The sequence below is a fragment of the Struthio camelus genome, chromosome 25 (assembly GCF_040807025.1).
Source record: "Struthio camelus isolate bStrCam1 chromosome 25, bStrCam1.hap1, whole genome shotgun sequence".
Classification (NCBI taxonomy): domain Eukaryota; kingdom Metazoa; phylum Chordata; class Aves; order Struthioniformes; family Struthionidae; genus Struthio; species Struthio camelus.
Genome location: NC_090966.1, coordinates 7,481,707 through 7,500,069, shown reverse-complemented (window position 1 = coordinate 7,500,069; position 18,363 = coordinate 7,481,707). Strand labels below are relative to the sequence as shown.

General features: G+C 59.6%; 1 protein-coding gene across 1 annotated transcript in view; it reads left to right on the top strand.

Annotated features, from left to right (window-relative positions):
- Positions 1–1,167: 1,167 nt before the first annotated feature.
- Positions 1,168–18,363, top strand: part of ZNF385C (zinc finger protein 385C) — a 43,344-nt gene continuing 26,148 nt past the window's right edge. Inside the window, exon 1 of the mRNA XM_068918750.1 lies at positions 1,168–1,269. Coding sequence (XP_068774851.1) covers positions 1,254–1,269 — 16 coding nt within the window. The 5' untranslated portion in view covers positions 1,168–1,253. The remainder of the gene's footprint in view (positions 1,270–18,363) is intronic.

Here is an 18,363-nt window from a genome sequence, read left to right as displayed (position 1 = left end):
ATGCACGCGGCTCTGGGGAGAGCTTCCTCGGGGGCAGCTCCAGGCCGGGGCCGCGGCAGACCCAGCACCCGCTGATGCGGCTCGTGCTGCTCGGGAATAAGGGAGGGCGCTGCTCGGGGCGCCGAGGGTTGTCCTTGGGAAGAAGCTCCTGGGCTTGGCTGAGGCTGTCGGGGTGCTGCTGCACCAGGTCGGGCAGGGCGGTGGTGCTTCAGGCTGCCGTTGCATGAGCCGAAGTGTCTAGTTCTCGTCTGTGATGCCCGAGCCGTGATGCGCAGCTGAGCAGCTGCGGTGCGGGAGCTAATTACGCCTTTGCAACGCTTCCCGAGGGCGCTGGGCATGTGTCGGTGCGGCGCAGCTCCCGGCCGGCCTCGAGCCCGGGGGCGCCCCGGCCCCACGCGCGGCCCCTCGGGCGCTGCCAGCAGCGTTTTGTAATCGCCAGCTGCCACCTCCCCGGCGCGTTCTCCGAGGGGTAACCTGACCGCGGGGCTCGGGTGTCCTTCGCGCCTCTCCGAGCCTTGATTTTTTTGGTGTCCCGCCAGCTCCCGGTTCAGCTCCGAGAGGAGCTGCTTGCCCGGGGCTGGGGGCAGCGGCTCTGCGGGAGGGCAGCTCCCAGCGTCCGCAAATCCCGTCCCTCTTCCGCGTGCGTCCCCACACAGGACCTGCGAAGGCGAAGCGGCCCCGCAGGAGCGCGTGTTCGGGACGGGCACCCCCGGCCACGGGCGAGGAAGAGCTGGTGGCCGGAGGCGGCGGCGGCCCGGCCGCTGGACCGCTCTGCCCTGGGGCTGTCGTTGCTCCCGTCGGGAGGGACGAGTAAAGGCTCTAAGGGGCACGAGGAGTTTCTGCTGGTGCTAGAAACCGGGGAGAAGTGCCTTAGCTCCCGGCTCCAACACGGCAGCCTCCAGCGACTGCTGCTTCCCGTGTCGCCTTGCCTGGTGCAGTTGCTCCTAGAGGTGTAAATGCCGTGCTGCCGCTGCGCCTGGTGCCCCCGGCCGCTGCCCCCGAAGCCTCATGGCCCGTCTGTCCTTCCTCCCGCAGGCATGAAGCGGCCGCTGAGCCCCGCGCGCAGCCCCGAGCCCCGGCTGGCCGAGCCGGCCGGCTGCCCGCCCGAGCAGCGCGCCAAGCGGGAGAAGAGGCACCAGTCGTTCACGCTCTGCGAGGTCTGCAACATCCAGCTCAACTCGGCCGCCCAGGCGCAGATCCACTACAACGGCAAGTCCCACCAGAAGCGCCTCAAGCAGCTCGACAAGGGGAAGATGCCGGTGGCCCAAGGTAGGAGCCGGCGGCAGCCCCGGGATGTGGGCTGCGCGTGCGTGCCGGGGTGGCTGCTCCTGCTCTGCGGCGCTCGCCGGGACGGCTGCTCCGCGGCGCTCGGTACGCTGGGCTCATCGGATTTCAGCAATGCCCTGCTGCATCCTCTGCCCAAGTCTGCGACTTGCGGGTATGGCCAAAGTCCAGGGGCCGCTGCCCTTCTCGAGCGGTTTTGTGCCACTGACTCAATGCTGCTGAAGCGTCGATACTGAGGAGGAAGGGTGCGCTTTTTTTAAAAGCTCTGTGCCATTTTCAAATGCGGTTTGCATCCTGAAGAACTTAAGTCTCATTGAAAGCTGGTGCCCTGTGAAAATGCCACCACCCGCTGCTTTTCTGCGGCAGGGCTGCGCGCTGGCAGGCAGCCGGGTCGATCCGCTCGGGGGCTCCGACGGGCCGCAGCTGTCCCAGGTCCCCCGCGGCCGGACCCTCGCCGCGTGCCCGGCGCGGCCGGGGGCTGCTCTGCGCGGACGGGGACACGGCGCGCGCTGCGGCATGGATGCTTCGTGGGCTGCGCGACCTCCCCGCCGCCCGGACGAGCGGAGCCGTCTGGGGCCGGCCCGCTTCACGGGGCGGATCTGCGGGAAGGAAAGCAGCGGCGTTGCAGCCAGGGCAGGATGCGTTTGCCTTTTGGAGGCTGAGGTTTATTGCCAAAGCCGCTTAGCAGAAGTGTCAGCCAGGACAGCTTATACTTGTCCCTGGCAGGATGTTTTAGGTCCCTGATTTTGTGCCTCGGTGCTCAGGTGATGACCGGAGTGCACGGGACCTCGGGCATCGCAGTACTGGGATGCAAAGGTGTCTTTTATGGGATGCCCACACGCAGCTTTATCTAAAACCCGGAGGATGTGATGCGCTTGGAGTTGCCTGGGTTTTACTTAACTCATGCTGCGTGTCGGCTCTGAAGGCGCCACGCTTCCCGGCTGTCGGGAGCTGGGGAGAGCTGCTCCTTTTGGATGGCGGAGCTGCTCCTGTTCTTCACCTACTGATTGTAAAACACCTCAGTTGTGCTATGGCTGGCAAGAGACAGTGCAGCGTCCTCCCTCCGGACAGGCTCGACATCGCCCGATGTTGTAGCAGCTCCGAGAGGTGCTGAGCTGCATGTTAACTAGCTGTCAGTCTGCGAGATGAGGGAAGGAATGGGCTCTCTGACGGCCGGACAAAAGCCTCCGTTAAATAACCGCAGTCTCCATAATGCTGAACCTGACGAATGCAGCTTCTCATTTCCTGCTTGTTTTTCCAAAATGTCCTTATGGCAATGGCAGAATCCTTCAAGGATCTCTCATGCCTCAAGGGGCGATCTCTGAGCAGGCAACAAGAGTTTGGCTGCAGGACGGCGGCGCGGGAGCCGTGGCCCTGGGCTCGGCGCCGGCCGGCAGCTCGTGCGGGGTGAGGACTCCTTGCCCCCCGTGCCGTCTGCTGGCGTTTACCAGACCTGTTCTCCGTGTATTTAATTGCTGCAGATTTTCGTGGGTAAAAAGCAGCAAGACGCGCCCACAAACGCTACCCTGCCGTACCCATCCCCGGCGGAGGTTTGCCGCAGTGGTAAACGCGAGTCCGGGGAGGAAGCGGCCCCGGCGCGCGGAGCCGCGCTGACCTCCTGCCCCATGCGCTTGTTTAAAAGCATCATGTCCAGCCTCATTGCAGGCAGCTTTGCCGGCCTCCCGGCGCGTGGCGGCGGACGGCAAGGTAGGGCTGGGACGGGCGTGCTGCCGCCGGCGCGCGGCTGCGGGGCCGCCGGCGCCTCCGGGCGCTGAGAAAGCGCGTTTGCCGGTGGTCGCGGGCGGCGTCGCCCCTGCTCGGTCCCCGCGAAGCCTCGTCCCGGCCTCGGTGACGGACCCCGCGGGTGGGTGGGCAACGCGCATCCTTCCGAAAGCCTCGGGCCTGGGAGAGCTTTGGGGGAGAAGGGGATGTCTTGTTTGTTTTCTTAAAACAGCCGATTAAAGGGAAGGCAGTTAGAGGAAGGTGGTATGCCCCTCTGAACGGGGAGCCTGCCGTCTCGTGCTGACATCTCCAGCGACATCAAAGGCAGCTTTTGCAGGAAAGATCTAGCGGAGTCTGTGTCTCCCCTCTGGCTTCTGTGATCAGTTATTTTTGCAAACTCCTTAATCACTTACATTGCGCAGAGCAAAGCTATGGAGGGGCTTAGCTGGCAAACAGATGCAATAATCAGTATCGTTACAATTTATTAACTCTATGCCAGAAAGAGCCCCAACTAAAAAACAAATTATTGTTCATTAGACGTTTTCTTGCAAGGCAAATTATGGATTTCTGTTGTCTAACGCTGAATTGCAGTGCAGGCAGCAAATACACGTTGGACGTCCACAGATGAAAGATGTTTTCGTGTTGCAGATGCCAGTTCACATCCAACTGGGTCAAGAGTGATTTAATTACTGCCTGTGATGTTCGATGGTGGCCAAGTTATTGGCGCTGTTAGCTCGGTTTGCTCAGTTTTTGCCTCCCCCAGGGAGGCGCTGGACCCCCTTGGAGACCCCCGGCCGACCCTGCTCCCCGGGCGCAGTCTCTTCTGCAGCGTCCCCGGAGCGCCTGGGGCTGCCTCGTGCCGGGGCCCTGCCAGCCGGCCTCGCCGAGACGCTTCCGGCAGGCGTCGGGGGCTGGCGGCAGCTCGCCCCCTCCCCGGGGCTGGGCTGTCGGGTCGCCAGCCCGGCCGTGGCAGGAAGCTCCCGCGCCGCGGTGGCCGACCCTCGCGGCGCGCCGTGCCCAGCCTTTCCCGGCGCGCGCCCCGCAGCTCCCTTTGCCTTTTCCCCGCTGCTTCAGAAAACGCAGCCCTGCTATATCCTCCTTCCCCCCCGACAAAGGAGAAGAGTTGAGCTTTCCCCCATTAGCCGTTGAAACGTCTGTGCTGGTTTCCGCGGAGCAGAGCGGTTTGAGATGAGCAGAGAAATCGGTGTGACAGCTTCCGTGCCGCGCGGGAGCGGGGCCGGCGCCGCCGCGGGGCCCTTATCTCCCCTTGCACAAGGCGCTGGCCGAGCGCCCGGGTTTTGGGCACGGCGGGCGCAGGCGGGGTTCGGCGCGCCGGGGGCACCGGGCCCCGGGAGCAGGCTCGCGGCAGGGCACAAACGGCCGGTTTGGGTTTGCGCAAACGAAATGATGCAGGAGCAGTATTAAAAGCCGTAGAAGGGAACGGCTGCGACGGGCCGGCGGGATGCTCTGCCTCCGGGCGCAGCCCAGCTCGCCTGGGCGCCGCGGAGGGCTTTGCTAGTCTGGAGCAAGCCGTTGGTAGCCGGCAAGCCAACCTCCCTGCAGCCTGAGCCCTGATTTAATAGGGCTGGTTTATAGCTGCGCTCTCCCCTGCGCTGGTCTAACCCTGCCGGTGGGCAAGTCCTGTAAACCGTCCTGAACTCCATCTGGAAAAGCAGTCATGTGGCTTGGAGAGCGGCTCGAAGGAGGGGGAATTCAAGGCTCTGACCTTGAGCAGTTGGGCCTGGTGCCTTATTGCCGTACGTGATCCTGTTCTCGCGTGTCTCTGGCACCCAAAATCCCAAGGTCGGCTGCTGGGAGCGTTTCCTCCCTGCCTTCTCCTGGCTGCTCCTTGCTATTAGATCTCTTTAGCTGTTGATTACCAAGAAAATGGGTGCTAATTTAATTTTTCTTAATTTTGTTTTATGCATGGAGTCATTTAATTGTCCTTAATAAGCAGGGTGATGCTCCGTGGCTCTTCATCTGCAATAAAATCCAATGTATTGATTTAAACAACATGCAAAGATGCAGGATTATAGCCTAATTGGCGAATTGAAGCCTTGAAGATTTGCTTCATTTGCTGCTCAAAGCATGTTCTTAAAAGCTGTAATACAAGCTGAGCGCACCTTAACTGCTGAGCTGCAGGAGATGAGCGCTCCGGGGAGGAAAAAGCACCGCATCCTGCTTTGCACTTACCCGCGTGGGCACGAGTCTGCGGCGCTTCTCGGCAGCGTCTGGAGGTTGGGTACGAAGGGGCCCCCGCGCCGTGCCGCGGTCCGGGGGCTCTGCCGCCCCTGCACCGGCACGCGGGTGTCCTGGGATGCTGCAGGGGGGAACCGGCCTCGCTGGCTCCCTCTTTAATTCCTGCAGTAATTTGTTGCTTTCCTGCTTTGGGGGCTTTTCTGAGAAATTTGGCAGGGGAAGCAAAGGGTACAGCTGGCCTGCGCGACGCGCTCGCAGCGCTCGTTCGCCTGGCACGCCTGAGCGGGCCTGTGATGATAACGCCGGCGGACGGGGTTAGTTATAGATACCAAGGAAAAAAGAACAGTTGGGAGCGTAAGGGAGCGGCGGGCCGCTTGGAAGGGCACAAGCGGGTCCGGCAGGAGGAGCAGCCGCGCTCGTCCCCGCCTGGTCCCTCCCGTGTCCCCGCGGCGGTCCGTCCCCGTCCGTGCGCGGTGGCGGGGCTCTCCCGGTGTGGGGGCCGCAGAGACCCGACGGCTGCGTTGCACTGCCCCGGCTTCTGCGCGGTGGCGGGACGGGCTGCGCTCTGGTTTTCCCAAGGCTTCTCTTGCTTTGGTCTTGTTTTCTTCCCCCCCCTCCATCCGGCCGCTTTGGGGCGTTTGCCCCAAACGGGTTCCCGGCGGCTTTGGGGCCTCTGCGGGCGCGCTGGCGTCGCGTCGCGTCCCGCCGGAGCGGCGGCCGCGTTTGCATCTTGAGCTTGTGTAGGTTTGGCGGGGGGCGAACGTGCGGCGTTCTCCCGCTGGGTTAGCCTGGGCGGCTCCGTTCAGCCGCCTGCGACGACAACCGAAAATAACCTTTCGCATCAGATTTGAATAACCTCTCAATTGGGGGGACTTGAGGCTTTTTAGCATCTCGGAGGTGCCTGGTGGGATCAAACATCATTTGAGGAAGTGCAGTTGTGCAATTATACATTTTTCCTTTTTTCTACTTATTTTCGGATTTCGTCCCCCCGCGTTAGCCTGTGTGTCAGGACAGACCCTCGCGCGTCCCGATGAGTGCGGCCCCGCTGTGCCGGCAGGAGCCTCGGTCCTTCCCCCGGAAAGGGCCGGGCGAGAGGGGGTGTACCCCGGCTCACGGAGGGTCTGCAGGAAAGGCTGCGTCCCCCCGAATAACCTGGCTGCAACAAGAAACGCGTTCCGCTCTGGCGGAAACGCTCGGAGCCGCTCCGCGCCGGGCTCCCGCGGGGTGGGAGAGCGAGCAGCGTCCCAGCGCTGAGACGGAGGACGAGAGGGGGCCACTGCCGAAGGCGTCCGAGCCCCGGTCCTCCCGGCGCCGCCGGCCGGGTGCTAGTCTGTTAACGTGGACAAAACCCTTCCCTTTGGAAATCCCCTGGAAATGCCCCATTAACTTTCACCCCTTCACAAAAGCCCTGCTATTCGGCTTATCGTGGATTTAATAACTGCATCATAATTAATCTCTGATTTCATTGAGTCAGTAGCTTTAAATAAAAAATAAATCGATCAGCTATTAACTTCTGCTGGAAGGATTTTCTTGCTGGCGGTGCTTCCTCGCCGGAGCATTGCCTCTTGCACTCTGTGCATTGATTTCAGACCAGGCGTTTGGGGGATTTTTTTTTCTTAATTACACATTTATTTTAAGAAACATCTTTAAAACTTAAACTGTTGTTGAAACAGTGACACAGAGAGGCTTTGGCGTGTGCCAGCGCAGCCTGGGGAAGGTGGTGGCACGTCGCTCCGCGTCCCCCGGCAGCTGCCTGGCAGGAGACCCCCTTGCAGCAGGCAGCTCCTGCCGGGGGACGGTTTCACCTTAAAACGATGCCAAGTTGCTCAGATATGTGCATGACCTGAGGATGAGTTAAGAAAAGTAAGAGAATATATCTTAAGCGTGATTTCCCGCCCCCCCCCAGCCTTTCTCCATGACTCACGGTTTAAATCCCCACCTGACTTAACTGTTTGGGGAAGCGCTTTGCAGGAGCGCGCAGCCGGGCAGGGGCTCGCCGGGGGGCTTCGTGCCGGGGCAATGGGGGATTAATAGCCCAGAGCAGAGTGCAAACAATCCCGGGAGGGGGACAGAGCAAGCTGTGATTTCTGAATGCATGACCCCCGGCCCCTGAGGAAAAAGGGGGTTCTCGGCACCTGGACTCGTGGCTAAGGAGGAGGGAGCGGTGCCGTTGCGGAGGGCGATGGGGAAGCGCCGAGGGGGCGGCCGCTGTTCTGGAAGAACTAACAACGTCGTGTGAGCAAGTCGAAATGAACCGCTGGGACCGTGCTTTGGGGTGGGCACCTAGCTTAAATCACTCCGGGACGCCCAGAGGCTCTGATCCCTGGCTGAATCCGCCCGAGGCTCCTGGTTCGTCGCGCGTGGACGCTGCGCCCGCGGTGGGCCGGCAGGGTCTCTGGAAGCGTGGATGATACGGGAAGCGGGAGTGAAGTCCAGCCCGCAGTGCGGCTGCTTGCCCAGGGCCCGTTGAGATGTATTGGCAAGAGCCAAGGGAGCCAGAGGCAGACGTCTCACCGTGCCTCGTACGCAGCGTCTTACCGGCAGTGATTTCCCCAAAAACCTGGAGGAAATTGCCTCGTGTTATTTCTAAGTACCGTGTTTTGTGAGCCAGTTGTCCTTGATCTTGGATTTGCTGTAATTTTCTTCCATTTGGTTTGCTGACGAGTTGCAACAGCAGCATTTTGTGGCCACTTAGCTCAGGGATGCATCACACGTGACCTTAATTAGCAGCGGATTAAGAGCAGTGGGGAACATGCAGTCAGGGAGCGTTTCAGCTTCTCGTGTAGCGTCAGCTCAGCGGCTTGGGAAGAGGAAAGCCTGGGGTTTAAGTGGAGAAAACAGTAACCGCCGCAGGTAGCGATGAGCGCGTCTCGGCTCGTTGGCACCCTGCCGAATCCGTCGCGGGAAGCTGGGGCAGGTCCCGGGGCCCCGGGAGGCGCCAGCCCGTCCCCGAGCCCCTGCGGAGCAGCGGCTCTGCCCTCCGGGCTCCTCTCCGTGCCCGCGGCCCTCTCGGCCTTATTCGCTGTTTTACGTGTATGCGCACGTATCCGTGCGTGCCCTCCAGAAGCCAGGAGGGGAAACGAGGGTTTAAAAATAAAACGGGGAGGGGAGAGGAAGGTGAAAGGACCGAGTTGAATAAGCGCGAGCAGAGGTTTGTGGGTAGTGTAAGGCTGTCACTGCGATTTCGGGTCGACTGGTTCAACTGTTTTATGTTCCCAGACAGTAAGTCGTAAGCAATACAAGATTTCCTATGAAGAGCTGATCTTGCCCAGTCGCGCTCTACGTCGTGGTTCTCGGGGTGATCTCCGCCTTTCATAACGCGATGCTGCGGCAGCGTGTTCGCGCCGAGGGAGAAAGCTGGATTTCGGCGACGCAGGGAATTGCCGCAGCCGCAGGCATCGGGAGGCGGCGGCTGGGGACGCGCCGTGGCCGCTGCCGCCGGCGGGCGCCCCTCGAGGGGTTAACGATGCTGCCGTCCTCGGGGACGCCTCGGCCCGGTGCGGGTGCCAGCGTGGTTAAGAACAGGCTGGCTTCGAGCCCGCTCTGAGGTTCGGCGGTGCTGCGGCCGCCTGCTCGAGGCCTCGCTCAGGACCGGCCCGAGCTGCTCGCGGGGCGTCAGTGTGCGCCCGCGCCGGCCGCTGCCGCCAACCGCCTGGTTTCGCGCGCGCTGGGGGCGACTGCGGGTAATTAAAGCAGGGCTGCCGTTTAACTGCAGCCATCGCCTTATCACCTTAGGTTAGGTTTCCTTCCGTTTCTCTTTGGTCTCCAGGTTGTTCCTGCGCCTTGAAAACCCGCACGCGATGCGGGATTTCAGCTCACCTTTATTTTCTGCGGCCATAGATTTACGAGTAATAGCGGCGCTTGTTTCATTGCCGGCGTGTGGCTGCGCGCTTCGCCGCTCCTGGGGCGCCGGCGGCGGGAGGGTCCCCCGAAGAACGGGGCCGAGCGGGGTCTCGCGGGGCTGGGGCCGGGGCCGGGACCCGCCGGAGAGGCAGCGGCCGCCGCGGCCCCCAGCCGCGGTCTCGGCGCTCCTTCGTTCCTGGGTTAATTCTCGCTCCTTCCCTGCAGCGCTTTGGGAGTTGGGGATTTTGGGCAAAGCCCCCGGCTGGCCGCCCCTGCACTTGGCGTCGCGCCTGTTTCCCCGCTCCTAAATTCGGTTTTCTGCCGGAGGTCGGGCAGGACCCGCGTCCCTCCGGCCTCCCAGGAGCCCCCGGCGGAGCGGGAAGGGCGGCGAGCCGCAGCGGGGCTCGCGGGCGCACCCGGCGCAGGTTTGCACCCGCCTGGGCAGCGCAGAACCGTAACGCTGCAACTGCTCAAAGCCAGGGTTCGAAGGCAGCCGGGTTCACGCGGAAAAGCTGCAGCGTCCGGGGGAGGCCTTCTGCCCCGCTAAACTGGACGGAAAACACTCCATGCTCTCGGCCTAGAGCGCTCTTCAGATGCAGCTGCCGTCCCTTTTCCTAACAGAGATTTCTTGGGTCACCGGGCGCAGCGGCGGGCGTAGCTGCTGGGTCGCTCCCTGCTCCCGAGACCAAAGACGCACTTGTTTATATATATGGTGAAGGATGAGAATTTTGAGACTGCAAATTTAAACCGCTTTTTTGAAACAAATCTTTACTAAAGCAAGGGGAAGGTGTTCTGACCCCTTACCCTGCGACAGAAAAGCCCTTAATTGAGTAGCTTCTGCCACTGTTTAAAGCTGAGGCTTCTAGCAGGAATTAACGTTCATGAAAGGGCAATATTGTTCCCCGCTCCTAAAATAGCTGGGATTAAAGTAACACACAAAAGAAAACCTTAGGTGTTTGCTAAGAACCAAAACAATAGCCAACAAGATGAGACCAGACCTTTCCTTCTTGGAGAAAATTGAGGTTAAACTGCAGCCGCCCGGGCGCAGGCGCTGCCCTGTGGCGCCCGGCTTCGTGTCGGGAAGGGGCTCCGCGCAGGGGCTCCCTCCCGTGACGGTCCAACGCCGGCGGTCTCCTTGCGGTTACGTCTCATCCCTGGCTTCCCCGGTTTACTTTGCTCTTTTTGTACAAGTAAAACAGAATTCTTCAGCAGGAACGCGTTTTTTTTTAGCCACTAGATACTTTGTGATGCTGGGGGGGGGGGGGAGGATTTTCCAGTTTTGCTTCGTTTGCAGAATTAACCTCTGCTTGTCTCTGGCCGCTGAGCGGTTTGGCGCGGCCCCGGGGCCACCCCGACCTCGGCAAGGCGGGCCTCTGCCCCCCGGCTCTGCCGTTTCGGTCGGGTCCCAGTTTGCCCGGGGAGTTGGCAGGAGGGTTACGGAGGGCGATACAGCCGCCCTGCCTGCAGCCGGCCAGGACGGGAGCACCGCCGCTGCGTTTAGAGGATCTCCGCTCTCCCGCGGTGCGCGGGGTGCCGCGCTGCCCCTCGAGCCTTGCCCTGCTGTAATACTGGTATTGGCTCTGATGCAATATTTAACTGTAATAGTGGTGTTAACAGTCATCGTGCAGTGGCGAAGCTGTAAAAGCAGCGCCTGGGGGCAGGGGATTTATTTGCCTTTGGGAGTTTCGTTATACAAGCTGGGTTCTCGCCTGAAGCGGCCCTGCGGATCTGGGGCCAGGACGGCGTTGGCAGGGTCCCGGGGGAACGCGCGCAGCAAACCCCGCCGTCTTTGTGTGGGAGCCCCCCGGGGGGAAACGCAGCCCTTAAAATATGTTATCTTAATCCTAAGCAAACGCGGGAGCACGAAAGGTCAGCGCCCGGCTTCCTGGCCTTCCAGGGATCAAACACTGGCGTTTTGTTCCACGCCTGAGCCGTTTCGCTTATGACGGCGGCTCAAATTACAGAGCAGAAGGAAAAACGATACACCGCCCTCAGGTGTATCAGTCCTGATCCTATCTGGCATCTTTCACCCCCAAATTATACCCTAAATCCTCCGCAAACAAAGTCAACCAGAATGGGCCTGGCAAGCCTTGCTCAGCCAGGGAAGGGGAACTTCCTGCCCTTTCCTTTGTTCGTCGTCTTCCCCTCCCTTAATTGTCTGCTTTTTGCCAAATTGTGCTGGGGTTTGCTGGGTTGCTGCCTGCCCTCCTTTGGGAAGCCGAGGCTGGGGCGGCCTGTCCCAGTCACCTCGCAGCCGGCAGGGATCTTAACGCTGACTTCAGTAGGTTTCAGAGTGAACACTCCATGGAGGCTCCCACTGCGTGGCATTTGTCTTTGCAAAGTGCCTGAGTAAAATCGGAGACTTTGAGGACAGCTAGTGTCTGAATGGGGCCCACGGCTGGGACTGCTGGCGCCTGGAAAGCGGTGTCTGGGCGCGAAGCTGGGGCGCGCGTCGGTCGGTGCTGGGATGTCGCGGCCGTGTCGCCGCTGAGCTGGCGGAGCGGCGCGCGGGAGCGGGGTCCCCTTCGCCGGGACTCCTGCCCGGGTTCGCTTCTCCGGCGCGCGCCCTCCCCCTCCCCTGCCCTCCCTTTGCGCCGCCGCTCCAGGCGCCTCTTGAACAGACTTGCCAAAGCAGGCCGGGCCGCTCCTGCGCCTCGCGGCGGCTTTTCTTTGGGGGTTCTCCCCCCCGCTTTTGTAACTGCGCCCCGTCTGCCGAGCCGGCGCGGCGGGCTGTCCCGCGGCGCGGCGGGCTGTCCTGCTCTGAACGCAGCTCCGCGTCCGCCGGGGCCCTCGGAGGAAGCCGGCCGCTTGCTGTTGGCGTTCGCCTCTTCGTTCCTGCTCTGCCCTCAACGGAGAGAGGCAGCTTTCTACCCAGCTCTCTGCGTGGTTCGACTTGAGGAAACGGTTTAACTTCCTGCCCGTTCCTTACTACCTGTCAGCCAGGGGCTGCGCGGCCCTTTGACAAGGTGCCTTCCTCCTGTCGCAAGCAGGTTTTTCACCATTTCTCCTTTTAAAAGACCCTGCGCAATCAAGTCGGGGGGGGGGGAGAGGGGGGTTCACCTTCCCGGGAAGCTGCTGCGGCCAAAAACTCGACGCAGAAACACGCTAACGTCAGGAACGTCCAATTATCTCCGTCTTTGATTAAAACGATGGGGAGGAAAGTAAACCCTGCGCGTCGGGGCTTATGCAAAACTCTAATTACAGGGGACGGCGGCAAGATCCCAGCCCGGGGCACGCGGCCGGCCGGGCGCGCGGGCTTCTCCCCGGCCGCCCCCCGCGGAGAGGGGCCGTGACGGGGTCGGGCGAGACCCCCGGTGGCCGCTGCTTCGCTCGCCCCTTGGCGCCTCCAGCAGAGGCCTGGGGGCCGGGGAGCCCGCGGCGCCCGCTCCCGTCGGGTGCTCCGCGCCGGAGGAGCTCCTCGGGGCCGGCTGCCTGGTTCGGCCCCCGGGTGGGGGGATGAGCTAGGCCGAGGCGCGGGGTTTCGGGGGGGGGGGGCGCTTCCCTCCCCTCGGCTCCAAGTGTCTTTGCTTTGGCAGCTCCGGCGTTGGCTCTGCGGCAGGCTGGGGCGGACGAGAGCCCTTGCCGGCGCGGCGAGGGGCGAGCGGAAGGCGGGGGAAGAGCGGGGGGCGCCGCCGTCCCACCCCGTCGCGTCCCGGGGGCGGCTGATTGGGCGGCGGAGGGCGCCGCTCGCCCCCTCGGGGCACGGCTCGCCCGAGCCATCAGCTTTTAATCGAGGTGTCGGCGCAGGAGCCCGGGCGCGGGGCTGCGCGGCGGCGGCGGGCGGCAGAAGCCGGCGGCGGAGGCGACGCGGCCGCAGCCACGATGCTCCTCGGTAAGCGAGAGGCAGCTCGCTCGGCGTCCGCGGGAGCCGGTTGCGCGGGGCGAGCGCGGAGGGAGCGGAGCCCCCCGAGGCGCCGGGCGTCCCGCGGTGCCGTCCCGGGCATGCCCCGGTGCGCGGACCGGTTACTCGGGCAGCCTGCTGCAAAGGGCTTTTGCAGAGTTCCTAGAGCTGAGAAATCTGAAATAAATCAAGGTGCGAGTTGTTCTTGGGGGGAAAAAAGAAAAAAATCTGGTTTCCTCTTAATCGGTGGGTAGCGCTGCTAAGGTTAGAGAGAGAGGGGTATCTTCTTCCCCTTTGCAATTTTGGCTAAAGACTTGACACTCGATGGCGAAAAAAGAATTGATATTGGCTGTTTGCTGCGAGGAAAGAGCTACAAAACGCGCGGTGTTTAAGGAGTCCGGGCTGGGGAATGGCTGGCTGCGAGCCCGCGGCCGCGCGCAAATATCGATGCACCTGTGGGGTCTCCCCTGCCCTGCACCCGTCGCTGCCTTGCCACGCTAAATTGCCAGCATTAGTTTTTCCTCTTTCCAAGCAAAGCAGATCCTTATTGTTTCTTCTATTCCCGACCTGCTGGAAAACCCTTTTAAAGAGCTGCTCTTTTGCTTTGAATTGGCTAAGCCTTGTATTGTACACCCACAAAATAGTCCCTCCCCTGGCCGAACGCGCCCGCAGCCTGTTTCCTCGGCTCCCAGCCTTCTAATCCTAATTACTTCTGGGATTCAAGCTGAGTTTGATTTACTGCATCTTATTGATTTTTCCCAGGGCTGCAAAGAGAGGAAGAAACAGGTTGCACGCTGACACGGCTTTATTTTGTCCTTGCTTTTCATTTGGGGGTCAGCTCTGACTCGCGTGCCTCCTCCGGCTCTGTTTTGCCTGCTGCACCCACCACGTAAACGTTTCATGCTTTTGGTGGGAAATGAGGCTAGGTGGGGAGAGCCGAGGCGGCAGGCAGCGCCTTTGAAGAAAAGGCAGCTAAAAAGCTTGCCAGGCTCTGTGTTGATGTTGGTTTTCTGTCGTTTCTTGGCTGTCTGAGGCTCGCCGAGCTGAGCAGCAGCAGCAAATGAAGTGTAACGCTTGCTCGCAGACCCATTTCACGCACCGATTTGGGGATGGTAATTTCAGAGCCTTTATTATTGTCGGTGTTAACTTTGCCCCACGCTGTTCCAGCAATAGCATGGCTTTGCAGGAGGCGTTGGAGAACAGCTTTCCGTGTGATTTCCGTGCCTTTCCCTAATGCCGGCAAACCCAAACAGCGAGCGCCGGGCATGGATGCCCCTGCGGAGGGGCTGCTGCTCCCCGTCTCGCGTGCGTGCCCATGCACACATACATACATGCGAGTATGTATGTGCTCGCGCACGCGCTTACATGTTATAAGGTATTGCAGGCATCTACTTGTTAATGTCTGTGGTTTTGTGAGAGCAGCAAGTCCAGGGAAATCACGGCTGTTATTACCCTGGCATCCGACAAGGTTTGTCTGAGGTGCTTTTATTTTCCTAACTCCAGCCTTGCTTGTCAGCTGTCTTGCATATGCCACTTTAATTTTTCTAATAGTTTGAAACATAATCTTTTCTCCGTGAGCTGCCTTTCCCTGGGTTCCGGGAACATGTAACAGTACTCGGGATATTTATCTAGAATACTTGTCAGGCAAAGCAGTTTTTAAAAAAAAAAAAAAAAAAAAAAAGCAAAGCTTGCTTTTAGCCTCGCAGTTTCAAATGTGAAAGAAATGTCATAAAGCCACTAAAGCTTTAATTTGAAATTTTAAAACGCAGCATAGATATAGACATGTTTCAGTGTGCATACGCACGTATACCGAGATATAAATGCAAACCATACCCATTGTCGTAGCAGGATATTTTATTTTACATTGCTCTTTCGTGGTCTGTTTTTCTCCTTTGCCTCTGTGTAAGTTTTCAGACTCCCATCTCAAATGGCGAAGCAATGAGAGAAAATTCATTCCCAATGATCTCTGGAAATGAAGTCTCGCCGTTGCGTATGGTCTTATGTCCACGCAGAGGGGTTTACTGGTGTTCCTGGTGCTGGCCCCGCCGGGGAGCCGCGAGCTCCCGAGGAAGGACTGGGACTGGGACTGCGACGCTGGGGTTGGGAGAACGTTCGCCGCTGCAAAGCGTATCTGTGTTTTGGTTGCTCTCTGGCACGTGTAAAATGTCTTCCCGTTTTCCCCTTGTTTTACATGCCTCTTCAGGAAAAAAAGCGAAAGCTCCATAATGTCCTGAATTTCAAAATGTTCAGAATAAAGAAATCTTATTTTCATAAGATGTTACAGCTCCGCAGTATCCGTCCTTAACGCCGTTATCAGTCTGGATACAAATGGTCCTTATTAGCCCAATGTGACTGCTTACAGCCAAATTCATAAGCACCAGACTCTGGTAAAATTATTTCCCAGTGCACAAGTGATTAGTTGAGTTTCAAATAAGGATTTTGCATTCCCTGCTTTTGTTAATGCTTGTCAAATTGTTGCAGTTTTACTGACTCACAACAGCAAAGGCAGCCACTGCTGCTGAGCACTTGCCCTGCTTGGTCATCTTGGGACTTGAGCTTGCTGGAGCCAGACAAAGAGAGAAGGTTGTGTGTGATGGGTTGGTTTGCTTGTTGTTGATTTTTTTCTTCTTCTTGCAATGGGAGCCAAGGGCATTGCAAAGTTTCTGCCATCTCCAGGCTGGAAATCGCAGGATGGTCTTGTGCTCGTGTCATGATACTGCTTTGAGGTTATCGTGGTTAATCGGGTACCTGATAACACTACTTATTCTCTCTGGAAGAATGATATCTCATTGTACAAATCCTCCTCCCATCCGTCGGCAAAAAGGCCTGCAGATGGAACGGCTACTCAAGTGCTTCTAGATGTCACAAAGAGACAATAACTGCTGTTCCCTCTGTTCTCACCTCACGTGGCTTTGGTTTGAATTTCCAGATGATTGGCGACCTTAAAAACCTGGGTGTGTTGGTCTCCTGTCATTGTCAGGGTCTAACAGATCTGGATGTATTCCTGGCATAACAAGCAGCACATCATTTCTGTCCTAACTCAACTGCTAGATTTGGCTTTGGGGCTTCTTCATCAGATGGTGGAACTTTGCTATTTCTGAGGTTGTTTTGGGTGAATTTTCCTGTAAATGCAGCAGTTGCTTTTATTTCAAGGGGGCTTACTCTTAGAAATGTCCTGGGGAAAACATCTGTTCACTGATTTCAACCATCAGCAGCATCCTAGGGAAGGCACTGGGAGTCTGCTGAGCTGGAATCCCTCCGACAGCCTCCCCCTCGCAGTATTTTTAGACTGAGCAGTCACCTAATCTTGACCCCCAGTATGATGTGGACTAGACAGTTTTGCTATTTCCTGCACCAAGCTAAGAATATAATTGACAACTTTTTTTTTTAACCGTTTTTAATTATACCTCACCTTACTTGAGTAAAGGGTTGCTAGCAAGTATTTCAACCAAATGTGGACTTTGTTGAAGTTTCTGCACATATGATGCTCATAAGTGGCCTGCTGATGGCTGCTTGGGCAGTACCTGCTCCCTGATGGTCCATTCGTGCACCGGTCCCATGTCCTTCAGCCGGCGATTACCGCGGGGGACTGGGTATTTACCGGGTTGCTCCTTTCCCCTTTGTCCCGAGCGGGCTGTCGGGACAAGCAGGTTGGCTGTTCTCGCTCTTCACCTAAGTGACTATGTTAGCGCAGCCTGGGTAGCAGTGGTGGAAATTACAATGAAATACTAGCGGGAGAAAATAAAAATCTAATTAAAAAATAATGACAGATGCGTGTCTGCTTCCAAACCTTGAGTATGACCAGTCTAGCTTTAGGGCAGACTTAGTGGAGAGCTGCGAGCCTCGGCAGCTGTCAGCAGCAGCGCGGCAGAGCCGTGGTCGGGGCTCTGCGCCGTCGCATCAGCAGCAGAAAGCAGACAGCGGCGTTGGGGGGGGATGGCAAAGGGCTTTGACCTTTTTACGATTTAGAGGGAGGGGGGGAAAGGGATGTGGACAGCTTGGGGTTTGGAAGTCGTCTCTGCTGCCCGGATTTCGCAGCCCCGCGTTTGCCTCCTCGCGTCGTGCCCCCTCTCCCGGGCTCGGCGCGGTTATTTCGTGGCCTGTCGCTCTGCGCCCCGGCTCGGCCCCGGGCTGCGCTGCGCGGGGGGCTCGCCCTGGCCCGCTCACCTGCCTCCGGGCGCTGCTGGAGCAAAGCGCTTAATTGTTTCTGCTAATGGAGCAAACGCGGCAATAAGAAAAACGCGTCTTCGCTTCGAGGCGATTCAAAAGGCTGCTGTAGAGAAGGGAGCCCCTTAATTTGTTCCAGATTGGATATTTCACTGGGACAGTGAGAAAGCATCAATTTGAGTATCTTTGCTGCCTTTTAATGTCCGTCAGTTGCTCTCTGGCCATAACGAATTGGGCTCGGCTGTCATTTTTATGACTTAAATAACGCCCAGAATGAAGGCTGAACTGAGCCGGGGCTCCAGCTCTCCCCGTTCGGGGACGGAGAGGCCGACGCGGGGGGAAACGGGACTTGGCACAGACCCGGGTCCGAGGCGGCTCCCGGGAACCTCTTCCATCGGGTTTGCAGCGCTATCGCTCCCGGCTCCCCTGCAGCCTCCGGCGTCCTTTCGGAGCCGGGGCGGTGCCGCGGGGAGGGCGGGAGCCGGGGCCTGGGGGGAAATAAAAGGGGATCCAGCTGCCTTGTGTTAGCAGCCGCGGGCAGCTCGTCCTACCTGCTCAGAGAGCATGGGTCGTTCCCAAGGGACAGAGACTGGTTTGAACATCTTGGTGCCTAGAAGGGAAAAAGCTCATGAGTAAGTTCTCATGCAGCGGGCCCAGCTGTGCTCCGCGCTGGGGCAAAGCCGGCCGCGCCGCCGCTCGCCGGCACGAGCCGCGCGGGCTTTGCCCAGCGCAGCAGCAGCTTCCTGCGCGGCCGTCGTGGGCCCGGGCTCGGCCCCGGCCGCCGGGACGAGCAGCGCGCCCGCGGCCCCGGCTGCGCGAGCATGGGGATGCTGCCGCTTTGGCGCCTTTACAAATGCCGCTGGCGGTTGGGGAGCGGCGGGGGCCCCGGAGGGCGGGAAGGAGCTGGCGCCGCGTCCCACTCGCCGGGGGCTTGGGGCTCGCACACCTTGCAAAAGCCTTCGGGCTCCCGGGGCTGCGCGCAGGCGGCACCTGGGCTCCTCTCCGCCTCTAGAAGCGCAGAGATCTTTAGTTGGCCAACCGGCCCCTGGCTGGTATCTGCGTCCTCCCCGCTGAGGTTTCCCGTCCCCCGGCTGCTCCCTTTCATCCGCCCCGGCCGATGCTTATCTGCCTGGGCCGCCGCTCTGCCCTCCTCCTCCTCCTCGGGGCCTTCCTCCTCCCCGGCTCTGACCTGCACCTGGCGCCGCGCCGGCCGTTTTGGGGAGCGCTATCCAGATTAGCTAGTGGGGTATCTCGAGAAGAGCAGCCTCGGTCACGGCCACTTTGCCCCTAACTCTGCCTGTGCCCGA